This window comes from Rhinatrema bivittatum, chromosome 8, assembly GCF_901001135.1.
Source record: "Rhinatrema bivittatum chromosome 8, aRhiBiv1.1, whole genome shotgun sequence".
NCBI lineage: Eukaryota > Metazoa > Chordata > Amphibia > Gymnophiona > Rhinatrematidae > Rhinatrema > Rhinatrema bivittatum.
In genome coordinates, this window is record NC_042622.1 from 130,061,177 (window position 1) to 130,086,672 (window position 25,496).

General features: G+C 45.2%; 1 protein-coding gene across 1 annotated transcript in view; it reads right to left on the reverse strand.

The window, feature by feature from the left end:
* Nucleotides 1–427: 427 nt before the first annotated feature.
* The window catches only part of COL27A1 (collagen type XXVII alpha 1 chain), a 104,661-nt gene continuing 79,592 nt past the window's right edge, over nt 428–25,496 (reverse strand). Inside the window, exons 15-19 of the mRNA XM_029614246.1 lie at nt 16,853–17,018; nt 3,259–3,365; nt 2,862–2,942; nt 2,592–2,774; nt 428–2,458 (exon numbers count right to left, since the gene is read on the reverse strand). Of these exons, the coding sequence (XP_029470106.1) occupies nt 2,309–2,458; nt 2,592–2,774; nt 2,862–2,942; nt 3,259–3,365; nt 16,853–17,018 (687 nt within the window). The 3' untranslated portion in view covers nt 428–2,308. The remainder of the gene's footprint in view (nt 2,459–2,591; nt 2,775–2,861; nt 2,943–3,258; nt 3,366–16,852; nt 17,019–25,496) is intronic.

A 25,496-nucleotide genomic window follows, 5' to 3' on the forward strand; every position in this document is an offset into this window, starting at 1 on the left:
CTGCATGTAAAACTGGCCCCTAAACCATCACCAACAGCTCACCTCGAGCTATTAGCTTGCCCTCCTATAGAGATATAAATACTTGACTAATATGAAGACCTTATATATAATCAGTCTCTCTCATGCAAAAATAGGAATTATTGCAGGGAGTGTTACACACCCCTTTTTCTTAGCACAGGCACTATTATAGCATTTTGATGAATCTAGGGGTTAGCTGACTAAATTCTAGCCAATTATCTTATTAGCTGGCTAGAATTTAGCCGGATAAGTCCCCAAATATTCATTTAGCTGGCTAACTTCTGAGGTAGCTGGCTAAATGCTTTTGAGTATAGACCTCGTAGTTCTTTCTGGTCTGTGTGAATCTGTCACAAGTTTCATGAAATTGTATATTATACAGCATACAAAGTTGCATTTTTAAATTTTTAACATTTTAATATTATTATTCCAGTTTAAACATTTACAAAAAAGCAGGGAAAAACAAATAAACTGCCTTTTAAAGTGATAAATCCACCACTGTACTTGAAGGGTAGTTCAAATAATGGGAAAGGTACCACAGCCCAGATTGCCTCTTTTGCTCCAGTAGATCCCCTAACATGTTGCACAATTCCTGAAACCCTTGACCCCCCTCCCCTCTAAACCTAATGCTTTGTTACTGTTTCTTTTGCTCAGTGTACTTGAGGTGGCCCCCTGGAGCAGCAAGATGCAAATTTTTTAAATAAACATGATGAAATGGGCTTTGCATGCTTTGTGATTTATCATTTTGCCCTTTGACTATTTTTCCCAGAGAGCTCCTGTCCTCTGACTTGGCCTGCCAGTGGTTTGACCTCTCCACTGTAGTTCAGACATCCCAGTATCCTTGAGGAAGCTGTAAGACCAACATCCTGCAGTGCCATTGGCCAGAAATCTATTACTGATTAGAAGATCATTGGTCAGAGAGCTAATACTATTGCTTTGTACCCTGAGTAGCCTGAAGTTGCTTGGCTAGAATTTTCTAGTCCTGGCTGGGAGCACAGAGAGAGCAGACCTCTGTGCCTAACTCTGGCAGGCAACAGATTTCCTGAAGCTTCCCAGGCACTGAAGTAGTGAAAAGTGTTTAGCTAACTTTTATGTAAATCCTCGTTATTTTACTAGTTGTTGGTTGTAAAGTCAAATCTTTTTTTTCCATTCACTGCTCCCTTTTTTTTATTAATAAACTCAGTAGTATGCTAGCTCTGCTTGTCCTGATCTGATTAACATTCCCAGTGTTTTTGTGTTTCTTGGAACTATGTGACGCCTAGGTTGTGTGGGGTTTCACTTACTCTCTATAAACTACCAAGGTATAGCTAGAGGCAAGCAGGAACCATTTGGTGGGTGGGAGGTTGCAGGCCAGGGCAGTGCTCAGCAGGACCTTCCAAGTGGCAATGGAGTTAACTGAGTGGGTGTTAGGTATAGAGCTGAGGCATTATGTGACAAAATTAATAAAATGCATGCAACTCAGCTTCTGAACTATATCCCCCTGATTGTTTCAGGTTATTTTATCAACAGAAGATAATTTAATCTTAACTGCACTAAAAAACAAAAATAGATTTCCAGAGTTCCATATCACTTAACTGAAATGCCTAATTTTAAATTTTGCTAATACCATGTGACCAAGATTTGTGGACATAAAGGCTTTAATAGTTAACTATTTCTTCAGATACAAGGGGAGAAATACAATAAAGTGGACTAAGAAGTTATATGTAGGTGATGAAACATCATTAAGAATTACATTTACTTTAAATTCTTTAACCATTAACACCACAATTATAATGTACAATAGAAGTACATTACCAAGGAAAGCAGCACTTTGTACCTTGCAGGGAGTGGGAGAGGAGCTGGCAGGAGCAACAGCTCCATTTCTCTATATGTAATAGTGTGTTTATGTGATAAATTAGGTCTGCTTTTAGCTTTGCATACTGTCCCAGCTCTTCCCTATCTCTCTCCCCCCCCCCTCCCATGCAAAGTTAACTGCATTTTTCAACCTGAGTAGTTCCATGGAACAGACTTGTGAATAAGCCTTTAGCACTTTTTAAATATACATATATTTAAAGAGTCCCTCATTTGTAAACTTCTGAAGGACATAAATAAGGAACTTGAATCCATGGCATAACTGCTGCTATATAAGTAAGTCTTATAAATAATAATTGTAGCATTCCAAAAGCTACTTCAGTCTACAGACATGGGTTGAAAATCCAGCCTTGCTCCCCCAGTTCTTTAAGATGCCTCTTTGGGAAAAGGAGGAAATAATCTGCGGTTTATGGGTGTCACACGTTTTGAGGAGGTTGTATGCTCAATTAAAACAGACAGGTCCAACTGTGAAGCCAAACTGATGTGAGGTGTCTCCGTTGTGAAATACAGCCAGGTCCCTGAGGGGCAGTAGTGCCAGATCATTTGTGGAAAACTGGAAAATAGTGTCTGTGAGCAGAGACTCATTGTCCAGCTGTAAAAAAAAAACAGAAGGAAAAAGGATTGTCCAGAATACAAAAGAGCAGAATAATCCTATACTGCCCTTACCTGGGCCCTGTCCCTCCCCCAACCAACCCACTTATGGTACCTGTAAAACAACTCCTTACCAAGCATCCCTCTAAAGTGGCCAGATAGCTCTGCTCCCTGGTGTCAGCTAGGAACTTCACCTCCTTCTCAGCCTGTTTCTTCCCTGTCTCGGGATCAGGTCGGCAGGAATACGACACCTTTTGATTGGCCAAAGTGCTATGTAGTTTCAAGAAGCGCAGCTGCACGGCGCTGGCATACTCCAGCTGCAGTGGTAGCAAGACAGGTGTATTAAAAAGGCCCAAATAAACTGGCCAATGAGGAAGAAGGGAAAAGCAAATGATGGCACTTACTGGAAAACCCCCAGGAAGGGAGCTGAACCATTCAAAGACTCCCTCTGAGGTGTAGGCCATCAGCCAGGCTTGAAGAGGAACCTGAGGAGGAGGAGACATTTCATATAAAACAGAAAAGACAGGATGGGGGAAGATCACTATTGTAGGTCCTGGAAACACAACATTCATAAATTTGGCTTTTCCTCACCCATTATTACTTGGAAATGGCATTAGAGCCTCTTGCTTTGTAAGAATGGAAATGCTTCTGTGCAAATCTTATTGATTACAGAAATAAAACTGTGACACTGGTGTGCCCATGTGAGACCCTCCAAGAGGTCTTGCCCAGAAGATGATCTGGGGTGGACAATTAACCATTTCAGAAATACACCTCAAACAAGCAATTTGTAAGTTGCCTTACTTGGTTTTTCAGTGGTGAAATGCAGGTTTCGCCACCTGCTGTGAAGTTGCAGAAGACGTGCAGTGAGTCCTGGGGGTTGCCCTGATTGGGGTCTACATAATAAAAGCCTAGAAAAATGGGAGAGAGCAAGTCAAGGAAGCAGAGGCAGAAATGTCCTGCTCATGAGGAAAGATCTTTATAACCACCAATAGGATCCTAGTGTGCCACCTAGTGTGACTCAATTTAATCTTAACATAGTACACATGGGCTAAGTGAGCATGGAACTCAAAGGTCACCCAAAACCATTCTTGGGGTAGTGAGACAGGGAGATTGTCTCCAAGTATATACATTAGAGATGTGAATCGTGTCCTCGATCGTCTTAACGATCGATTTCGGCTGGGAGGGGGAGGGAATCGTATTGTTGCCGTTTGGGGGGGTAAAATATCGTGAAAAATCGTGAAAAATCGAAAAATCGAAAAATCGCAAAACCGGCACATTAAAACCCCCTAAAACCCACCCCCGACCCTTTAAATTAAATCCCCCACCCTCCCGAACCCCCCCCAAATGACTTAAATAACCTGCGGGTCCAGCGGCGGTCCGGAACGGCAGCGGTCCGGAACGGGCTCCTGCTCCTGAATCTTGTTGTCTTCAGCCGGCGCCATTTTCCAAAATGGCGCCGAAAAATGGCGGCGGCCATAGACGAACACGATTGGACGGCAGGAGGTCCTTCCGGACCCCCGCTGGACTTTTGGCAAGTCTCGTGGGGGTCAGGAGGCCCCCCACAAGCTGGCCAAAAGTTCCTGGAGGTCCAGCGGGGGTCAGGGAGCGATTTCCCGCCGCGAATCGTTTTCGTACGGAAAATGGCGCCGGCAGGAGATCGACTGCAGGAGGTTGTTCAGCGAGGCGCCGGAACCCTCGCTGAACGACCTCCTGCAGTCGATCTCCTGTCGGAACCCTCGCTGAACGACCTCCTGCAGTCGATCTCCTGCCGGCGCCATTTTCCGTACGAAAACGATTCGCGGCGGGAAATCGCTCCCTGACCCCCGCTGGACCTCCAGGAACTTTTGGCCAGCTTGTGGGGGGCCTCCTGACCCCCACGAGACTTGCCAAAAGTCCAGCGGGGGTCCGGAAGGACCTCCTGCCGTCCAATCGTGTTCGTCTATGGCCGCCGCCATTTTTCGGCGCCATTTTGGAAAATGGCGCCGGCTGAAGACAACAAGATTCAGGAGCAGGAGCCCGTTCCGGACCGCTGCCGTTCCGGACCGCCGCTGGACCCGCAGGTTATTTAAGTCATTTGGGGGGGGGTTCGGGAGGGTGGGGGATTTAATTTAAAGGGTCGGGGGTGGGTTTTAGGGGTTTTAGTGTGCCGGCTCACGATTCTAACGATTTATAACGATAAATCGTTAGAATCTCTATTGTATTGTGTTCCATAACGGTTTAAGACGATATTAAAATTATCGGACGATAATTTTAATCGTCCTAAAACGATTCACATCCCTAATATACATACATGATATGATAATGGAGCCAAGATACATTAAATACATCTATAGCATATGCTGACGAAAGAGATACATGGTTCAGTGCAATCCTACTGAATACTATATGGCACAAAAGACATTTGAGGAGGAAGCAGAATCAGCATTTTTAGCATGGTTGGGCAATGGAGGAGGGGGTTACACATGGGAAGGAATAGAAAGGAGACTGAGAGCTGCAGGGGTGACTTGGGAGTCTTCAGCCACCATTCAGAGCTGGGCAGAGAGTGAGATGGCTGAGGGATGGTGGAAAAAGAATTACAGGGAAGGGATAGAGGGTGATAGGGGAAAAGGCTGCTCCTGGGTAGAATTGGGGGTATGTGCACTCAATAGGAAAGGCAGTATAGTTGCTCACTTGTAATGGGAGTGGATCGGGGAGAGGGAGAGTGACACTAACAGACTAGCTCTTCAGAGCTCAGACAATACCAAAAAGGCCTTACTGAGTGTGTGAGTTCCCATGTGGTTTGCTTTATGAGCCCCTCAGTTCATTCTTGAGCTTTAATGTTCATTGTAGATATTCTGAAAACCAGATCTTTTTGTGGCACTCAAGGATCAGAGTTGCCTACCTCTGGCTTAAAGCATAGGAATCAAATCTCTAGGGAGGTGAGTGGAAATATGTAACACATTTCATTCCGCTATCTCAGTAAGCAGGATGAAAGCCACATCAGTTGGGAGTCCAGAGCCGAGGGTTCACAGTAGTTGGAAATCTAATTTTAATGACAACCAGGGTTCCACTGACAGGAGAAAGATGACTATCTAACTGAAAAGGTTATGTAGAATTGCTTGTCTAAATGTACTATCTCTTCTGGATATGCTGTCAAGACAGTAGTGAACATAAGAAGTTGCCTTACTAGGTCAGACCGAAGATCCATCAAGCCTAGCAACAGTGGCCAATCCAGGTTACAAGTACCTGGCACATACCCAAACATAAAACAGATCCCATGCAACTGATGCCAGTAATAAGTAGTGGCTATTCCCTAAGTCACCATGATTAATAGCAGTTTATGGGCTTCTCCCTCATTAACTTAACCAAACCTTTACTAAATCCAGCTACACTGACTACCTTAACTACATCCTCTGGCAATGAATTCCAGAGCTTAACTGTGCATTGAGTGAAAAAGAATTTTCTCTGATTTGTTTTAAATGTTCTACTTGCTAACTTCATGGATTGCCCCTATTTCTTGTATTATCTGAAAGAATAAATAACCGATTCACATTTACCCATTCAACTTTGCCCCCACCCATCCCGGCTGGATACCACAACATTACACACACAACGAAAATGTGACATATAACTTGGGATGAAATGGCCGCAGCTGTTTATTATAGTAACTTAACAGGGGAGTCTAGTTCCGGCGCCAAGTCTTGCCACCACTGCCTATTCTCAATCACCGAGCAGGTGCCAATATCACCGAGCAGGTGCCAATATATTGGCACCTGCTCCACCCAAGCACCTGCTCCACCCAAGCAGAACTGAGGGGTTCTCGCTCCCAGCAATGACCCTGGCCAGACGTCAATGACTACCTTCACCAGAGGAGTCCCGGAGGCTGCCACACAGCAGGCCCCACCAGAGCCCCTCTCAAACATGTCCGGCCGTCAATCCATCAAAGCCAAATCCCTGGGCCTGACACTCATCATCCATGGCCAAATGCTGAGCAGTGGTCCCAAGGTCTCTCTCTTCCTTACCGGCACTGCCCTGCTTCCTTCTAATGCCTCCTGTGTTACAATAGCCTTTCCTGTACTCAGTCACTGCTGCCTCAACAGAAAAACAAATGAACAATAACCTGCTAACAATTAATTCTGGCTAACACAAGGGTGGGTTGGGCGGGGTATCGCGTTGGGTCAGGCCAAAGAGGAAGAGGCCAGACAAAGGGAAGCTGGTGGGTTTTAAATTTTCCGCCAGTCACCTCCTCCGATGATGACATTGCGCTGCTCCCCCAGACCAATCCAGTGGTCTGGGGTCGGGACGTGTTAAAATAATGTCATTGTACCTAATGTCGGACCAACCAGGAGGAGCGGTGTTGGAGAGCTGCGCCGGTCGCCACAGAAGAGAAGCTCTGTCCCGGGGTGCTGGCTGCATGATGCCGGCGCCATCTTCGTCCTTGGAAGGGGGCGGACAAACGCCTCACCCCGCACCCTACTGATTTTTACCAGTACTGAATTCAGGCTCACTAGTCTATAGATTCCCGGATCAAAGTTACATTGGCCACCCTCCAGTCCTCAAGTACAGTGGACGATGTTAATGATAGGTTACAAATTACTAGTAATAGGTCTGAAATTTCATTTTTTATTTCTTTCAGAACCCTGGGATGTATACCATATGGTCCAGGTGATTTGCTACTCTTCAGTCTGTCAATCTGGCCTACTACATCTTTCAAGTTCACTGTGATTTGGTTCATCCGAATTATCACCCCTGAAAACCATTCAGAAATTGTTGCGGGAGCGCTAGGGAGTGATCCCGTTTCTGGGAGATGAAGTGTACCCTTAGGCCTTGGCAATCTGTTGCGCTGGGATGAGTGTGCCCTTGGGCCTCGGCGAACCGGGAAAGGAGCTCCAAGGAAGCGCAGAGGCAGGTGAGACGGAGCCTCGTCTGGGCGGAAACTGGAAGCCCAGGCCCCCACCGCTCTGCACGGCCTCTGTGAGGCCAACCACTCAAGGTTGATCTCTGAGTAGTCCTCCCACCACTCCAAGCCCTTTCGGACCTGCCACTGGGTAACGGCAGAGGTAGACGAAGACCACAGGTACTGGACAGACTCAGGTGCTGAAGAAGACAAAGACTCAGGAGTTGACAAAGACGAAGATTCAGGCACTGAAGACAAGGCAAGGCAAGCTAAAATCAAGCAATTAAAAGTCCTGAACTTCCAAGAGAGCGGAGGACCTCCTGCCGCTTGCAGACACTCGGCGAACAGCAGCACAGAAGCGCAGGACAGACGACAGGCCCTCAGAAAGTCCAGGAACAGGAAGAGGGTGGACAGGCAAGCAAGGTCCCTCAGGCGCCCTACACAGCCCAGCCGGGCTGGTCACAGACCACACTGTCCCCTATGCGCCCTACACAGCCAGCCGGCTGGTCGCGGACCACGAGGGGAGTGGGGCAAGCCCAGGAAGGGAAAGACATCTGGACTCACGGGCATCAGGACAGGCAGGCATCAGGACAGGCGAACAACTGGAAAACAGTCACAGAGGACGTCAGGACATCAGGAACATGGGCGAGGCTGACAAGACGTGGAGAATCCTCGGCAACGACGGATGGAGCTGTCCCACCGAGCGCCCTACACACCCAAGCCGGGATGGTCGCAGACCACTCGGACCACTGCGCACCCTACACAACCCAGACAGGCTGGTCACGGACCACACAGGGACGGAACGACACGGAGCCTTGAGGACATCTGGAGACATGACGGACAACAGGAACATCTGGGCACATCAGGAATGAAGAGACACCAGCAGAAACCAGCAGAAACCAGGAACATGGACACAGGATTTCTGGACACATCAGAAACGGAAGACATCAGCAGAGACCAGGAACATAGACAATGAGGGATCCCATGAAGACAGGAAGATGCCAGGAAGGCGCAGGAAGTGAGGAGTCCTAAGGAGGACTAGCCCCTTGCCAAAGTGAAGGAGAAGTGATGATTGAGCCCTTTTATAGGGCTGTGCTGGAGACGCCCAGGGAGGAGTCCAGAGGTGGGGCCCGGAGCATATCCGGCAGCGGGCCCTTTAAATCAGAGAAGAAGGCGCGGCCCCATGCCTAAGGAGGAAGCAGGAAAGGAGTGCAGGACCTTGGAGAGTGGCCATGCTGCAGACGCTGAAGACGAAGCAGGAGCCGGAGCAGGCCGCAGCAGGCCCTGACGTGGGCGGCAGCTTCCTGCCACGGAAGACAGCTAGGAGTGGCTCCTTGCTGCAAATGAGGCTGGGGACTGCAGCATCTGGGCCACGGAACAGGGATGATATGTCAGCGGCTTCTGCAGCTTCGGAGCGCCAGCATGGCCCAGCCATGCAGAAGCAGGAAGGCAGCCTCCGGGCTGCGGAAGGATGTCGGCGGTGGCTCCTGCTGCTCTGGGAGGTCCGGGGATGGCAGCGGCCTCCGGGCTGCGAGGTAAGTGCCTGCTCGCAGCCTGCTCGCAGGAGTGCAACAGAAATGGGTATCCCCCCAGCAAGTAAACACCGAAACAAAGAATTTGTTTAGTCTTTCCGTGATGGCTTTATCTTCCCCAAGTGCCCCTTTAACCCCTTGATTATCTAACAGTCCAATGGACTCCCTCGCAAGGCTTCCAGTATATTTAAAGTTTTTGCCAGTACAGCCAAATTCTTTTCAAATTCTCTCTTAGCCTGTCTTATCAATGTTTTACATTTAACTTGCCAATGCTTATGCTTTTCCCTATTTTCTGCCGACATAGAACCAGTTCTCAAAGCCTCTTAGTCTTTGTCCGATCATGGATGTATTCCCAGTCTCATTCTATTCCTCAGATTTCTTTGGGCCAATTATTGGTCCATTTTGCCTTGCTGAATTTTTTTGTTTTCGCTGCTGCCTTGGCAGCCCCTCAACGGAACATTTAGTATTTACAAGATAAGAAGATGAAAAAGTCCAAGGCCAAAAATGAGTGCAGTCAATAGTTTTAAGGCCTGCATTTGTGGGTACCAGATGTCCATTATAGATAAACATTCCATTTGGTATTCTGCCTGGGCCCGGATTATGATACATACGACTGCTACAGTTGTGGTAGCATGTCCCTGAGGGTGCAACAGTATCATGCCTGAAAAATGGAGGCCTTGTGGAAGATACCTTCAGGTAAGAGCCCAAAGCTGTGGGATTCTTCTTCCACTCTTTCCCACAAGTCTGGGAAGGCTGTTTCCCCTTCCCTCCTTCTCTGTGATGCAAGTTCTTAGATCATCACGGGATGGATTGAGTACAGTTGAGAAGATTAAGGTGCTGAAGAGGAATGAGGGATTCCCTTTGGGGCAAACATGGAGGCACAGCAGGAAACATCGATGGATTAGGACGCGAGTGGACCATGGAAAACAGCGAGTCATCTACTTGTCCAACATCCCCTGAGGAAGGACAATGAGTCTGAAACATGGCAATGTAGGGAGGAAAGTATGCTGTTTTTTGTTGGACTCATTTAAATGCGCTGAAAGATTAATTTACATCTATGAAAAGTTTCACTCTCTTCTAACTGATTTGTGCTTTTAATTCACTTTTTGATTATAAAGAAAATTTCAGAGCACTGCAGAAAAGAAAAAAATAATAGAAATACAAAAAAATTCATGTGGACGGATGGCGGTAGTTAATGATTACATTTATTTATTTAATAATTTTTATATACAGACTTTTCATGCAAGCATATCAAATCGGTTTACAGTAGTTAGCAAATATTCGTTTAAAAATATTTGCATTTCCAAAAGAAGAAAGGAAGTAGATACATAGTTTCATAATGTAAATAATAAAATAGTAACTAAAATAGTAGGCCAAATCTTAAAATTTAAACAATTAGAGAGGCAGTATAGAAAGAGTAGAGATGATAAAATAAAAAATATATACATTACCTTGGTACAAAAATCAGTAGTTTGAAATCATTATGTTAACAGCTCTTGGAAGGCTTGTTTAAAAAGCCAAGTTTTAATGCCCTTTTTAAATAATTTGACGTCTGCTTCTAATCGTAATTCCTGTGGAATAGAGTTCCATAGTTGGGGTCCAGCAATAGAGAGAGTTCTTTCTCTTACATTATTTAGATGTGCAATTTTGGGGGAAGGAATAGGCAACATCCCTGTTCGGTTGATCTAGTAATTCTTGAAGGGATGTGGAAATGAAGTGATGAGGTTAGCCATTACATTTTTTCATTTTAGAGCAGATACATTGCCATGGTGTAATGTACTAGTATGAAACTATCCGCCTCTTTCCTTAAATATTTATAACTTGTGGAAATATTCTCTATCCCCAGGCAGGAGGGTTGGCACTGGTGCCTTTGTCTTTCATGGTCAGCTGAACCATCTCTTATATCTGAGCCATCTCTTATATCTGAGCCATCTCTTATATCTGGATCTGATACAGACCAGGGCACAATCTATTTCATTGGCATGCATCACCTCATCATGGTCTCCTAAGATTGCTTCCCTGTCAGAGCATTACAGCTGCAGCACAGAGTTTCCATTTGTCACCACTGGCATTGGCAATGCTTAATGAGTATGTACTAATCTGGGTTTCTGAAGAGGATGTCTCTCTTTTCAACTCCAGTTCAAAACCTGTCAGAGCTGATAAAGATTTCTTTGCCCCCTAAAGTCCTGGAAACCAGAGAAGATTGGGCTTCTCCTGTCCAAGATGGAGGAAATCTTCCCACTTAAGTCCCCCAGAGTTTTATACTTCATCCAAAGGATGTAAGGGGAAGAAGTGGGGTGAATTTATTCTGAGTTTCTGCCAGATATTTCCTCTTCAGACCAGCAATCATCTTCTCTGTCATCTTGATTGAGGTTATGGCTTAGTGTACCCCGTTAGTTAGGGGAAGAAGGAAGATTCTATAGGTATTCTTTCAGATCTCCTACCAGGTTTACCTCAGCATACATCTCTGGAAGATCTCTGCTACTGTTTTTTGGATGAGCTGGTAAAAGTGCTGTTCATCAGCATTAGGAAGGAGCAAGATCTGAGAGCAGATGTCTTTGGGCTTCTTCAGTTTCTTCAACCTCCAGCATTCTCTACACCTATTCTGTTAAATAGGTTCCTCATAAACCTGCAAATGAGGATGAGGCAGATAACATTATGCCTTCCAGTGTCTGAAAGCTTGACTTAAAATTTAGGGGCCAGGGATCCCCAGGTTTTGGGGTAGTTCAGCTACTGCACCAATCTGTGGTGGCAGAGTTGGCATTCAAACATGCAGAAATCACTTGTAATCACTCTAACACGCTGCTGGAGAAGGATCCAAAGGTGATGAATGTGTTTGGAAAAAGCCTTCCAGGGAGTCATACTTATCACTCACATCACAGCTCGTCAGCTGTATATAGCACAGTATTTTCACAAAACCGTGCAGAAGCTGAAGCCTTTGACAGAATCATCAGACCTAAGACAGGCAGTCCAGTTGAGCAGTGGAAGATAGGGATGTGAATCGTTTTTTGACGATTTAAAATATCGTCCGATATATTTTAAATCATCAAAAATCGTTAGAGGCGATATTTAATAGGAATTCCCCCGATTTATTGTCAAAAATCGTAAATCGGGGGAAGGGGGAGTGGAAGGGGGAGGGCGGGAAAACCGGCACACTAAAACAACCCTAAAACCCACCCCGACCCTTTAAAATAAATCCCCCACCCTCCCGAACCCCCCCTCAAATGCCTTAAATTACCTGGGGTCCAGTGGGGGGGGTCCCGGTGTGATCTTTTACTCTCGGGCCTCCGGTGCGTTGTAGAAATGGTGCCGGCGCTACCTTTGCCCTGTCATATGACAGGGCAAAGGTAGCGCTGGCGCCATTTTGCTTTTTTGTCCCCCGACGTCAGGAGCGTAGGAGATCGCTCCCGGACCACCGCTGGACCCCCAGGGACTTTTGGCCAGCTTGGGGGGGCCTCCTGACCCCCCCAAGCTGGCCAAAAGTCCCTGGGGGTCCAGCGGGGGTCCGGGAGCGATCTCCGACGCTCCTGACGTCGTTTTGCCGTACAAAATGGCGCCGGCCATATGTATGGCCGGCGCCATTTTGTACGGCAAAACGATTCGAGTGCAGGAGGTCGCTCCCGGACCCCCGCTGGACTTTTGGCAAGTCTTGTGGGGGTCAGGAGGCCCCCCCAAGCTGGCCAAAAGTCCCTGGGGGTCCAGCGGGGGTCCAGGAGCGATCTCCTACGCTCCTGACGTTGGGGGACAAAAAACAAAATGGCGCCGGCGCTACCTTTGCCCTGTCATATGACAGGGCAAAGGTAGCGCCGGCGCCATTTCTACAACGCACCGGAGGCCCGAGAGTAAAAGATCACACCGGGACCCCCCCTCTGGACCTCAGGTAATTTAAGGCATTTTGGGGGGGTTCGGGAGGGTGGGGGATTTATTTTAAAGGGTCGGGGTGGGTTTTAGGGATGTTTTAGTGTGCCGGTTTCCCCGCCCTCCCCCGATTTACGATTTTCACGATATTTAAAAAAACAAAACCGCGACGATCCGATTCCCTCCCCCCCCCAGCCGAAATCGATCGTTAAGATGATCGATCACACGATTCACATCTCTAGTGGAAGACACAGAGGAATATGAGAAGCATTCAATCTGCTTGGAAGATGGTCCTTGTAAACAGGACAATTTGTTCAGCAACAGGGTGAAAGAGATAGTGGCACTGATTTAAGGAGTGTCAATCTCCCCTACAACAGAGATCAGCAGTGGAGGACTAGACAGCCCCAACCAGACAGCAGAACTTCTCCTACAAGTGTCTGTTCTTCCAAAGATGTCTTTTCTATTCTTTACATCATAATTAAGCTCCTGCCACTTTTCAGCTGCCTGCTAGAGGTTAGCAGAGGGAAAGGCATCAGCCAAAGGCCCAGCAGCAATCACAACCTAAGCCTGGAACTAGTTTTGGACATTCTTGAAACCTGCCTCACTGGTGGGGGTAGGGTCCAGTCCTTCCTTCCAGAATGGATCCATGTCAGCAAGGACCAGTGGGTCCTGAAAATTGAATATGGCTACCGCTTGCATGTTTTTTCCCCTACCCTCCTCTAAACAAACAGTCAGATTTTAATCATCAACTCTGACCCCTTTCAATCTGCTCAACTGCAGCTGGAGGTAGAGTCACTCTTGCAACAGAAGGTGATCAAGCTTATCTATTCATTGGAGTGTTGCTAGGGGTTCTATTCCTTTTATTTTTTAATCCCCAAAAGAAATTTAAGATGAGCTCCCTCCAGATTATTCTTCCTTTCATTGAGCTGCGAGATTGGATGTGCGCTCTGCATCTGAATGATACTTATGTGCACATTCCCATTCACTCTACCCATTGGAAGTTCCTTGGGTTTGTGGTGAAGGATGTACACTACAGGGTAGATTTTAAAAAAGGGCGCCTTCGCGTACTTTTGTAGGCGCATCAGGCGCAAACAAAAGTACGCTGGATTTTAGCAGATACGCGCGTATCTGCTAAAATCCTGGATCGGCGCGCGCAAGGCTGCCGATTTTCGTGTAGCCGGCGCGCGCCGAGCCGCGCAGCCTACCTCCATTCCCTCCGAGGCCGCTCCGAAATCGGAGGGAATTCGCTTTCGCCCTCCCCTCCCCTTCCCCTCCCTTCCTCTACCTAACCCACCCCCCCGGCCCTGTCTAAACCCCCCCCTACCTTTGTCGGGGGATTTACGCCTCCCGGAGGGAGAAGTAAATCCCCGCGCGCCAGCGGGCCGCTAGCGCGCCGAGACGCGACCCGGGGGTGGTTCTGGAGGCCGAAATCATGCCCCCGGGCCTGCCCCCGAAACGCCGTATCCCGCCCCGAAAACGCCGCGCCGATCGGCCCCGCCCCCGACACGCCCCCGACACGCCCCCCTCGAAAAACCCCGGGTGGTGGAGTCTGCTCAAAAGAGGGCAAAGAGGTCAAAACCTCACTCATCTACCCCTCCTGGTAAGGAACAAAAATTCCTGGACCACATTGGACGCCGAGTATTCCAAGGAGCCATGCTCATCTCCTGAATTGCTGTCTATCAGCTTTATATGACCCAATAAAACAGGGCCTTATTTAAGCAGATACAGGATTTCTCAGACTCCCTGCCTCAGCAATTCCAAGACCAACTACAAACCCTTGTAAGCAAGGGTTTTGAGGCAGGCAAACATGAGGAATTTCTTGTACTTTTTTTTTTCAATTTCTTCTGCAGTTGTGAAATTAGGCCCTATAAGCAAAATATTGAGGACTATGAAGGGAGTGGAATGTTAATCTTTGAATGAGGTGTTTATCTTTATTGAAAGGAGGAAGATATATTGCTACTCCTTTTTTTCTACCTCTTTATTTCAGTATATTTGTTTAAATATATTCTATTTAGAGTATCTTAAGACTTATATAACTGGAAATTCTGTAAACACTCTTGTTTTCTAATCAAGATATTAAATGCTTGAAAATATTTGTTTAAAACTAATAAAGATTAAATTATAAAAAAAAAGGGGACATTGTGAAACTATTAATCAACAGATTTAAAACAAATCTTTTTCACTCAGCACACAATCAAGCTTTGAAATTTGTTGCCAGAGGGTGTAATCAAGGCAACTAGCAAAGTAGGTTTTAAAACAGGTTTAGACAAGTTCCTGGAGGAAAAGTCCATAAAACATTAGCCAGGTAGACTTAAGAAAGCTATTGCTGTCCTTGGTAGTAAGTAACAAAAAATAGAACTACTTATGTTAAACTCTACCATCCTATTTGTAGACATCTGGCATTTACATAGCAGTTGGTTCGGGTAATTTTTAATCAGCTTTTTCCACATCCTCATTGGCAGGACAATATAATTTCTCAGTTTTAATGGTATTCTTTGTGGGTACATTGCTCTGAACCATGCACTTCTGAGTGACATCAACCTTTCCCCATGATCTAGTTTAAAAGCTACTCTACCTCCTTTTTAGTTGTTATAGAGCTAGCAGCTGGGTTCCATTTTGGTTAAAGTGGAGCCCATCCTACTAGAATAGGCTCCCTCCTTCCCAAAATGTTCCCTAATTCCTAATGAATCTGATGCCTTCCTGACTGCATCCTTGTCTCAGTCTGCCTCTGTGGTCCTGCGCTTAGAGCTAGGAGCATTTCTGAGAAAGCAACTCTGAAGGTTCTAGAAATCAATTCCCTAAATAGCAGCCTAAATTTAGCCTCCAGCTCCTCCCTCCTACACCATCCTACGTTATTAGGATTTCATCTTCTGTGATGTCCTGCAGTCAGATGTAAATATAAACCAAAAAATGTTTTATGCACTGTGAACGTTTCACTCAGTTTGATACTTTTTTCGATCCAGAATAGTGGGTCTACCTGGAATTGTGAGAAGGCATCACAGTAATCTGCTGCCACTTTTATACACCCAACAAATCCTTTTGTCTGTGTGGCTTTTGTAGGTGTGTAGGTTTTCTTATCTAAGGGGGTCATTTATCAAAATGCGTTAGGGGCTTATCGCGGGCGTTAGGGCCCTAATACCTGCAATATCACCGTAACGCATGTGATAAATACCACATTGCAAAATGAGTATGCAAATTTGAACATTTTATTCAATTGGGAGGAGTTTGGGTGGAGTAAATAGAAATGAGGGCTGGTTAACGTTATGTGCAATATCATAACGCACACTATTCTGGGATTTAATGCTGGAAATAACTACACCTTTTTCCTGAGCGTTATGCCTGTGATAGCTGTGTATTATGGCTGAAATGGGATTTATCACAAATCACATTTCGGGAGGGGAAAGAGAGAGAGAACTTCTGTGGAGGTCCACTGCTTTTGAACTATTTATACTATTGTAAGAGGGGGCATTATGAACTAGGGGGGAGGTTTGTGGGGTGAAATGGGTTGTAGGGGGCAGTTTGACATGTACAGTCATACGTACGAACAGCACAGTTACCATCAGTGAAGATTTAATGTGATTTGGAGGGATGAAAGGTGAAAGAAGAGTAGATTTGTACCATGTTCTCTCTACCTTGCTTGATGCACACTCTACCTAGCTGCAAACAAGCTCGGTAGAGAGAACATGGAACAAATCTACTGTTATTTCACCTTTCATCACCCCAAATCAATTTACATCTTCACTGATGGTAACTGTGCTGTTCGTATGTATGAATGTGCACGTAAAACTGCCCCCCCAAACTCAACTCATCCCCCAACCTCACCCTTCTTACAGTGGTATAAATAGTAAACCTTTTTATGAGCCTCTACAGAGGCTCTCTCTCTCACACACAACTGCAATTGTCTGGTCAATAACTCAGGTGCAATACATTTAACACACATTGCGGTAAAATACCTATGTGGTACCATGAAAATTAGCTTAACCACACCCCCTTTTTTTTTTTTATCATGGGCACTATTTTTGCTATATTTATAGCAAAATGATGAATCTAGGCCTAAGAAAGCAATCAGAAAATATCTTCCAGACCAAATCAACATATATAAGTTCAAGTCATTCTCTTGTTTTCATACCATCAGGAAGCAGTGGCCAGGCCAGGTGAAGTTCTTGGCACGTGGTTGCTGGATTTTCTTTGGTACCATTAGGGGGGTCAACTAGGAGCTTTATTTCACGACCCAGATTGTCAAGGATGGCCCATACCATGTCATAGTTCAGTTTATCTGTTGAATAAATCAGGCTCTGGAAAAGTAAAACAGAACGTAAGTAATAGATGGAATCTAAAGGAGGCTGACTTTTAGGAGCTGATGACAAAAATATTTAGTCATCAGAGAAAGACTAGCATTCTTTGAAGACATATCGGCCAGATTTTTAATGGCCTGCATGTGTAAAACACATGGGTTATGCACGCGGCCGGGCCTTGCGTGCGCCGCATGCATTCCAAAAGGGCCCTGTTACGAGCACACGAGCCGGGCCTCGGTAGAGGGGCAGTCCGGGGGGGCAGGACTAGAGGCACCCAGTACAGCGGCCATTTGCCGCTGTGCCAGGGGATCGCACAACTTGCTATAGCTCCTTTGCAGGAGCAAAAAAGAAAGGTAAAAAAAAGGGGGGGCCCCTAGCATAGGATAGGGGGCGGAACGGACTGGGAAGGAACTGGAGAAGCTGGACGATGCGTCGCCGCATGATTATGGCCTATGTCTACCCCCCATGCATGCGCATATTATAAAATCGCGCGTCCTTTTTAAAAATCTACCCCTATATGCAGGCTTCAAAATTTAAGATGGTAATTTTCAAATGTTTTAATCTGCAGAAATGGAGTGTTATATAATTGCTTATCCTGATATTTGGGTAAACCTATGTGTATATGACACTTTGGCACGTAAGATTACTAGGACTGTGCAGAGATATTCTCAGAATGAGTTTGGGTCCACTTATGCGTATACGTTTTGATTTCAATATGTATGCACATAAGTTTATCTGGAAAATTTACATGCTCTGGATACCAGTTGAAACATATGTGGATACTTTAAGTAGAATAATTTTCGAAGCAAATATATACAGATTACGTATGTTCCCTTTGAAATTTGGTGTAACTTATGTATGCATTTGCCATATAAATTACCTACAGTTTTGCAAAATTACCCTTTCTGACATTATATGTTGCTAATTTTTAACAATGCTATGTCTATAGGGACCATCATTTTCAGTTTTTATTTTATTTGCTTGGAAATGTATTAACATTCATTACAACAAAGCAAAAAAAGGCGGTATCGATGGGAAAAAAATGACTCTCCATTTGTCAGGGTAAATCTAACTTTAATATTGCTGTAAAGCACAGATATATTCCCAGGAAAAATAAAATAAAAACTGAAAACAATAGTTTCAACAATACGACATGCATATACAGCAAAATAAGAACAGAAAGCTGAATTTTAAAAGCACGGCACGCACCAAAATCAGGAGATACATGCACAAGTTGGGCTGGCATACGCCGAGCGGATTTTAAAAGCCGCTCGAATGCGCACATACTTGCCGTTATGTGCACAAATGAAAAGTTCCAAAAAAGGGGCAGGGTGTGGGATTGGTCGGGCAGGGCATGTGCGTTCCTGGATTTCACATTGAAATCTGAGCATAAATACTTATGCGCACAGGCACATGCCTGGGTCCTCTGCCACATAACTTTACTTATGCTATAAAATAAAGACAGATAGATTGGCAGGTTTTTAAGGGTTGGGGGCTAACAGTGAAAAAGGGAGGCTATTAAATTAGGGGGGTATGGAAGTTCTATTCCTTACCTGGGCGAACTGGTAAAACTAGTAATGGCGTCTGCTCACATGTCTTTTAAAATCCTATCCATTACATGGTAAAAATGGCATTTGTGCTCATAGGCGCGCGTCCACTTAAAATTGATCAAGCTATTTTATAACATGCGCACGTATAAGCATGTATGTTATAAAATGGTCACGTCCCTGGGCACAGGCCAACGAATGCACACACATGTGCACCCTTGCACCTGTTTAAAAGTTACTGTTATAGGGAGCAGTTTTATAACAGACTTCCTAAATTAGTGTGCAAAAAATGTGCTTATGTTACATCAATTTTAAAGCAGACTTACATGTGTCGCCAAACTTCCCAGTCCCCCGAAGACCCAGCTGCTCCTCCTACCCGAGCAAAATAGATCCTCCACCTGGGCTTAAAACGCTGAAAGACCGGGTGGAACGCGGCAGGACAGCTGGAGTCAGCGGCACCGGCATGCTCACTTCTTCCTGCCCCCCCCCCCCCCACGGCCCGGAAGAGGAAGTGGTGAGCAGCGGGTGTGAGCCCGGGGAGAAGAGACCATGCAAGTGCGGGCAGTGTTGGCCTGAAGAAAAGAAGAGAGGCGCAGCCTGAAGAATGAGCAAGGCGGCTTGGAGAAAAACGAAGAACAACGTCAACCCCTACGGCCGATGGGACTCCTTTCTCCGCGAGGGCTGAAAGTGAAGGAGGTTGCTGCTGCCTTTAGGGTTGGAAGTGGAAGAGGCTGCTGCTGTCGCTAGTTCGGGGGGTGGGGGGGGGGGAGAGTGAATGAATGAGCAAGTATGTGTGTTTGAGGTCCTGTGTGTGTGTGTGTGAGTGAGATAGCATGTATATGAATGATTGAGGCCCCTATATGTGAAAGAGAGTATGTGTGTGATTGACAGCCTGTATGTGAGAGGCAGCATGAATGGAAGTGTTTGACTGAGAAATTGTATGTGTAAGTTTGTGATTGAAAACCTGTTTGTGTGAGAGTATGCGTGTGTGATTGAGATCCATTCTGTGTGAGAGAGATCATGTGTATGTATGATTAAGGGCCTGTGTGTATAATTAAGAGAGAGAGAGTATGTGTGTCTGTGGGTGATTGAGAGCTGGTTTAGGTGAGGGAGCATGTGAGTATGTGATTCAGAGCCTGTGTGTAATGAGAGAAAGAGAGAGCGCGAATGTGTGTAAGCATGTGAATGAGAGTCTGTGTATGAGAGAAAAAGACATCATGTATGTGTGTAACTGAAAGCCTGTACGTGTAAGCGTGAAAAGACAGACAACATGTGTATAAATTGTTATTAAGAGCCTATATAAGTGAGAGAGAAAAGGCATGTGTATATGTGAGCAATTGAGAGCCAGTGTGAGAGAGAGGAGAAAGTTGCAAGCAAACCATCCCTCCTCCTGCTAATTCAAAACAATCTCAGGGCACCTGGATATCAAACGTTCCCAGGTATGCAGAGCAAAACATTTTTGTATCCTTATTTTTTTTCATTATTGGATTGGGCCTTTGTGTCTGCTATTTTGAAATATTTTATTTGTATCTAGAAAATTTTTATTTGAGTTTTTAATTATTGGATATTCCATTCAACAGCTGTTTCAAAATAATCTGTTTTTTTTGTTAGTATGGTTTTGCTGCTATTGATTTTATATTTCTTGATTTGTTTTATAAAGACTGGTGATGTTTCTCTTTTTCCTTTCTTACACTGCAAAAAGAGACCCTGGCTTGTTGCAGTTTCCAATTCAGTTTTTGTCTGCATGCTTCTAGTTATGCGTTTTGGTCTCTTTATTCTTTGATAGGTGAGGGTCAGCGCATGTGATTCAGGTGAGGTTTTCTGCTGGCATTGAGTTTCTGTGTAGGGCTCTATAGTAGCCTGGCTTGATCCGTTTTCCTAATAGGAGGTGTATTGATGTCTTAAGGCCTGGTGTAATATTTTCAGTGTTGCCGTTTCTTAAGTAAGGTGTTTACTATTTGAGTACTGGAAATTGGTGCTGTTTTGGTGTGGGATGTTTACTTTTTATGCAATTTCTGTTTAGACAGCATATGTATCTTTCCCTTGTGTCATTCTTAACAATAAAAATAATACTGGGCCTTTATTTTTTATTTCCGCCGTGAATTGTAATGAGCAGTGTCACACATGTGAGTGAGGTCTGTCAGGTGGTCATGATGGGAAAAAGGTTGAGAACCACTGTTCTAGGACATCAAAATAGTCAGGATCTAATCTAGTTCATATTCGTACATTTTTAGGTTGACCAAACAGTAAATACAGATTCTAATTCAACTAACAAAACACATTACATTGTTCACTACTTATTGCTCTCTCCACTAACATTATCTCTGGTACTGACATTGAGAATAAGCAAAATTGCTTACCTTGTAATAGGTGTTATCCCAGGACAGCAGGATGTAGTCCTCACATATGGGTTACGTCACTGACTGAGCCCTATTGCGGGAAAACTTTCTGTCAAAGTTTCTAGAAACGTTTGACTGGCACTGTGAGGCCACTGAGCATGCCCAGCATGCCATGATATTCTCTGCCACAGGGGTCTCTCTTCAGTCTCGAATGTAGCAATAAGATTTAGCAAAAATAAAATAATGAAAGGTAACAAGGTAGCAAGCTAGAGGCTGAGTCATTTCGTAGTGAAGCAACAGTGAAGTATTGTTGTTGAAAATGAGTCAGCCGAAGATCACAGCAGGTTGGATGTAGAAGGAGTTGGGATTAAACTAGAAACAAGTTCTTTAAGACAGATTGTCCATAGGCCGAATCTTGTCGTCCCTGTTTGTCCAAACAGTAATGAGCTGCAAAGGTGTGAAGAGAACTCCATGTTGTTGCTTTACATATGTCAAGGATTGGCACTGAACGATAGTGTGCTACTGAGGTTGACATTGCTCTTACTGAATGTGCCTTTACTCGCCCTTGGAGAGGAAGGCCTGCTTTTTCATAGCAAAACTGTATGCAATCTGCCAACCAGTTGGATAGAGTATGTTTACCTACCGCCTTACCTGGTTTGTTTGGATCATAAGATACAAAGAGCTGAGTAGATTTCCTGTGGACTGCGGGCGGTCTAATTAAAATGCTAGCGTATGCTTACAGTCCAAGGTATGTAAGGCCCGTTCTCCTTGGTGAGAATGAGGCCTTGGAAAGAATGTGGGTAAAATTATGGATTGGTTCAAGTGGAATTCCGTAACTACCTTGGGAAGGAATTTTGGATGTGTACGGAGAACCACTCTGTCATGTAGGAATTTTGTGTAGGGCGAGTACGTGACAAGTGCTTGTAACTCACTAACCCTTCTAGCTGATGTAATGGCTATGAGGAAGATAGTCTTCCATGTGAGAAATTTAACATCACAGGAATTCATGGGTTCGAAAGGAGAATGCATGAGCCTTTTTAAGACCAGATTCAGGTCCCATTCTGTGACTGGTGGCCGAATTGGTGGTTTAAGGTGAGTTAAACCTCTCATAAACCTACTGACAAGAGGTTGTATGGATATTGGTGCACCTCTCATCTTGTTATGGTAAGCTGAGCTTGCACTTCAGTGTACTCTTACAGACAAAGTCTGGAGACCAGATTCTGAAAGATGGTATAAGTAGTCTAGCAGAGAAGTAGTGGGGCAGATGAAAGGATCAATATTCTTTTGACTGCACCACAAAGTAAATCTTTTCCATTTGGAAGAATAGTTCTTTCGTGTGGAAGGTTTACGTGAAGCTATAAGCACTTGAGATACATTAGTTGTAAGATTGAGTGGTTGTAGAATCAAGCTTTCAACATCCATGCTGTCAGGGATAGGGATTGAAAGTTGGGATGGCGCAACTGACCCTGATCCTGAGTTATGAGAGTGGGAGCTACTCCTAGTCGAATGGGATCCCTAATCGAGAGTTCTAGAAGTGTGGGAAACCATACTTGTCGAGGCCAATACGGGGCTATGAGAATCATGGTCCCCTTGTCCTGTTGTAGCTTCACTAGAGTTTTGGTTATGAGCGGTATTGGAGGATACGCATATAGAAGGCCTGAGTTCCAAGGGCGAGCAATAGCGTCCTTGGCTGGCTGGTTTTTCTGTTTGTGTAGAGAACAGAATTTGTCCACTTTGTGATTCAGATGTGGCGCAAAGAGATCTATTGTTGGGTGCTCCCAACATTGGAATATCCTGGTCACTACTGAGGGATCCAGGGACCACTCGTGTGGTTGGAACTGACGACTGAGTCGATCTGCCACTACATTGTGAATGCCTGCCAGATAGGTGGCTCGGAGAAACATTGAGTGGTTCAGGGCCCAGTACCAAATGTGTGCAGCTTCTTGACAAAGGAGATACGAGCCCGTACCTCCCTGTTTGTTGATGTACCACATGGCTACTGTGTTGTCCGTTTGGATCAGAACAGTCTAGTGTGAAAGGCAATCCTTGAACGCATGCATCACATAACGTATAGCTTGAAGTTCCAGGAAATTGATTTGAAATGTTGCTTCGAGTTTTGTCCAAGAACCTTGGGTTTGGAGATTGTCTATGTGAGCTCCCCAACCGAAGGTGGATGCATCTGTAGTTAATGTTATCTGTGGGACTGGTTGTTGGAAGGATAGACCCTTGCGCAAATTGTCCTTGTTCGCCCACCAAAGTAGAAAGGAACGTAGCTGGTGGGTTATTTGAATTGGAGAATGCAGTGGTTGAATGGCTTGGATCCATTGTGATCTTAAAGTCCATTGGGTGACTCTCATGGTGAGCAGTGCCATAGGAGTGACATGAACTGTGGAGGCCATGTGGCCTAGTAAAGTTAGAAACTGATGAGCTGTTGCTTGTTTCTTTGAGCGTAGCGAGTTTGCCAAAAGGGAAAGTGTGTCTGCATGGTCCTTGGGTAGAAAAGCTGTTGAGAGGTTGGTGTTCAATTCTGCTCCTATGAATTGAAGCAGATGGAGTAAGATGGGACTTTTGATAATTGATGAGAAATCCCATCGAATGGAGTACAGTAATTGTTCGATTGAGAGAAGCGAGAGCTCCTTGTAGAGATTGACTTCTGATGAGCCAGTCGTCTAGATATGGAAACACATAGACACTTTGTTTGTGCAAGTGTGCTGCTATTACTGCCAGACATTTGGTGAATACTCTGGGAGCAGAGGCAAGGCCGAATGGCAATACTCTGTATTGGAAATGTTGTTGACCCACCATGAAGCGCAGATACTTGCGATGAGGGGGAAATATTGGAATGTGAGCGTAAGTGTCTTGTAGATCCAGAGAACAAAGCCAATCTCCTGTTTGAAGAAGTGGAAGCTTGGTGCCTAGAGAAACCATCCTGAACTTTTCTTTCTTTAGAAATTTATTGAGATTTCTGAGGTCTAGGATGGGACGAAGGCTTCCAGTTTTCTTTGGAATGAGGAAATAACGGGAATAGAATCCTCTGCCCCTCTGAGGCCGGGGCACCGGCTCTACAGCTCTGGCTTTCAGAAGGGTGGATAATTCTACTTGTAGTGGAAGCATGTGTTTTTCGCTGAGATGAGAATGACTCGGAGGAAAATCTGTGGGAATTGAGAGGAAATTGAGTTGGTATCCTCGAGATATTATGGACAGAATCCATTGGTCTGATGTTATTGGCATCCAATTGTTGTAAAATTTGGATATCCGGCCTCCCACTGGGAGTTCTGGCTGAGGATTGGAGAAGTAGCTGAGTTCTCTGGAAGTGGTTTCAAAAACCAGCAGCAGGTCCTGTCTGTGGAGCAGGTTGAGGCCTAGCTGCCCTAGGTTGTCTTGGTTGCGGTCTTTGTTGAGTCCTAGAAGGCCTGGCTCAAGATATAGGAGGGTAATATCTCCTTTGTCTGTAAAAAGGTCTTCTAGCTTCTTTTCATTGAGGCCTACGCCCAGAATGCGTAGGAGGATCTTGTGGAAGCGAAGAAAGCTGCCTCAGTGTTTCAGTGTGCTCCTTTAGTTGAGTCACTGCATCCTGGACCTTGGATCCAAAAAGGTTATTTCCCAAGCAAGGGAGATCTACTAATTTATCTTGGACCTCAGGTCTAAGGTCTGAGGCCTTAAGCGATGCCCATATCCTGGCGCTGATCCCTGATGCAGCTACCCTGGAAGCTGTTTCAAATCTGTCATAGGCCGCACGGACCTCATATTTTCCGGCCTCCAGACCCTTGTGGATTATGGCCTGGGCTACCTCTTGATATTGAGATGGAAGAGATGGAACAAAATCTTGCATTTGTTTCCACAAGTCTCTTTGATATTGGGTCATGTAGAGTTGGTATGAAGAGATTCTAGAGTTCAACATGGCCCCTTGATAGACTTTACGACCCAGGGAATCTAAAAACTGGTGATCTTTACCTGGGGGATTCGATGAATGTGGTCTAATTCTTTTTGATCTTTTTTGTGCCAACTCCACCACTACTGAGTGGTGAGGGAGCTGCGACTTTTGATACCCAGGAGCAGATTGTACTAAATATGTATTGTCCATTCTCTTATTGACAGCTGGAATGTAGCAGGGATGTTCCCACAGACGATGTTGCAATTCTAGGAGAATATCATGCACTGGTATGGCTACCACTTGTTTTGGAGGGTCGACAAATTGAAGCACCTCCAAGATTTGTTGTCTGGTATCCTGCTCTGTGACTAATTTGAAAGGAATGGTATCAGCCATTTCCAGGACAAAAGTTGTGAAAGTAAAATCTTCTGGAGGAGATTTCTTTCGTGGATCTGGTGGGGATGGCTCAGACATAAAATCCTCAGATGAAGTTTCTGAATTTGTGTCACTCCAAGTGTCATATACTTGGATGTGGTGAGGAGTTGCTGAAGTCTTGGGTGGAGGAGGAATGCCAGAAGGTCCTGGCAATGGATCTTCAGGATATGATTCCTCAAGATGCTCTTCCCTTGGATTAGAGGGGAGAGAATCCAGTAGATCCTGATATCTTTTCATTATTTGATGTAGTGCCGAGTCTGAGTGTCCTGGATCCCCAGGAAGAAGT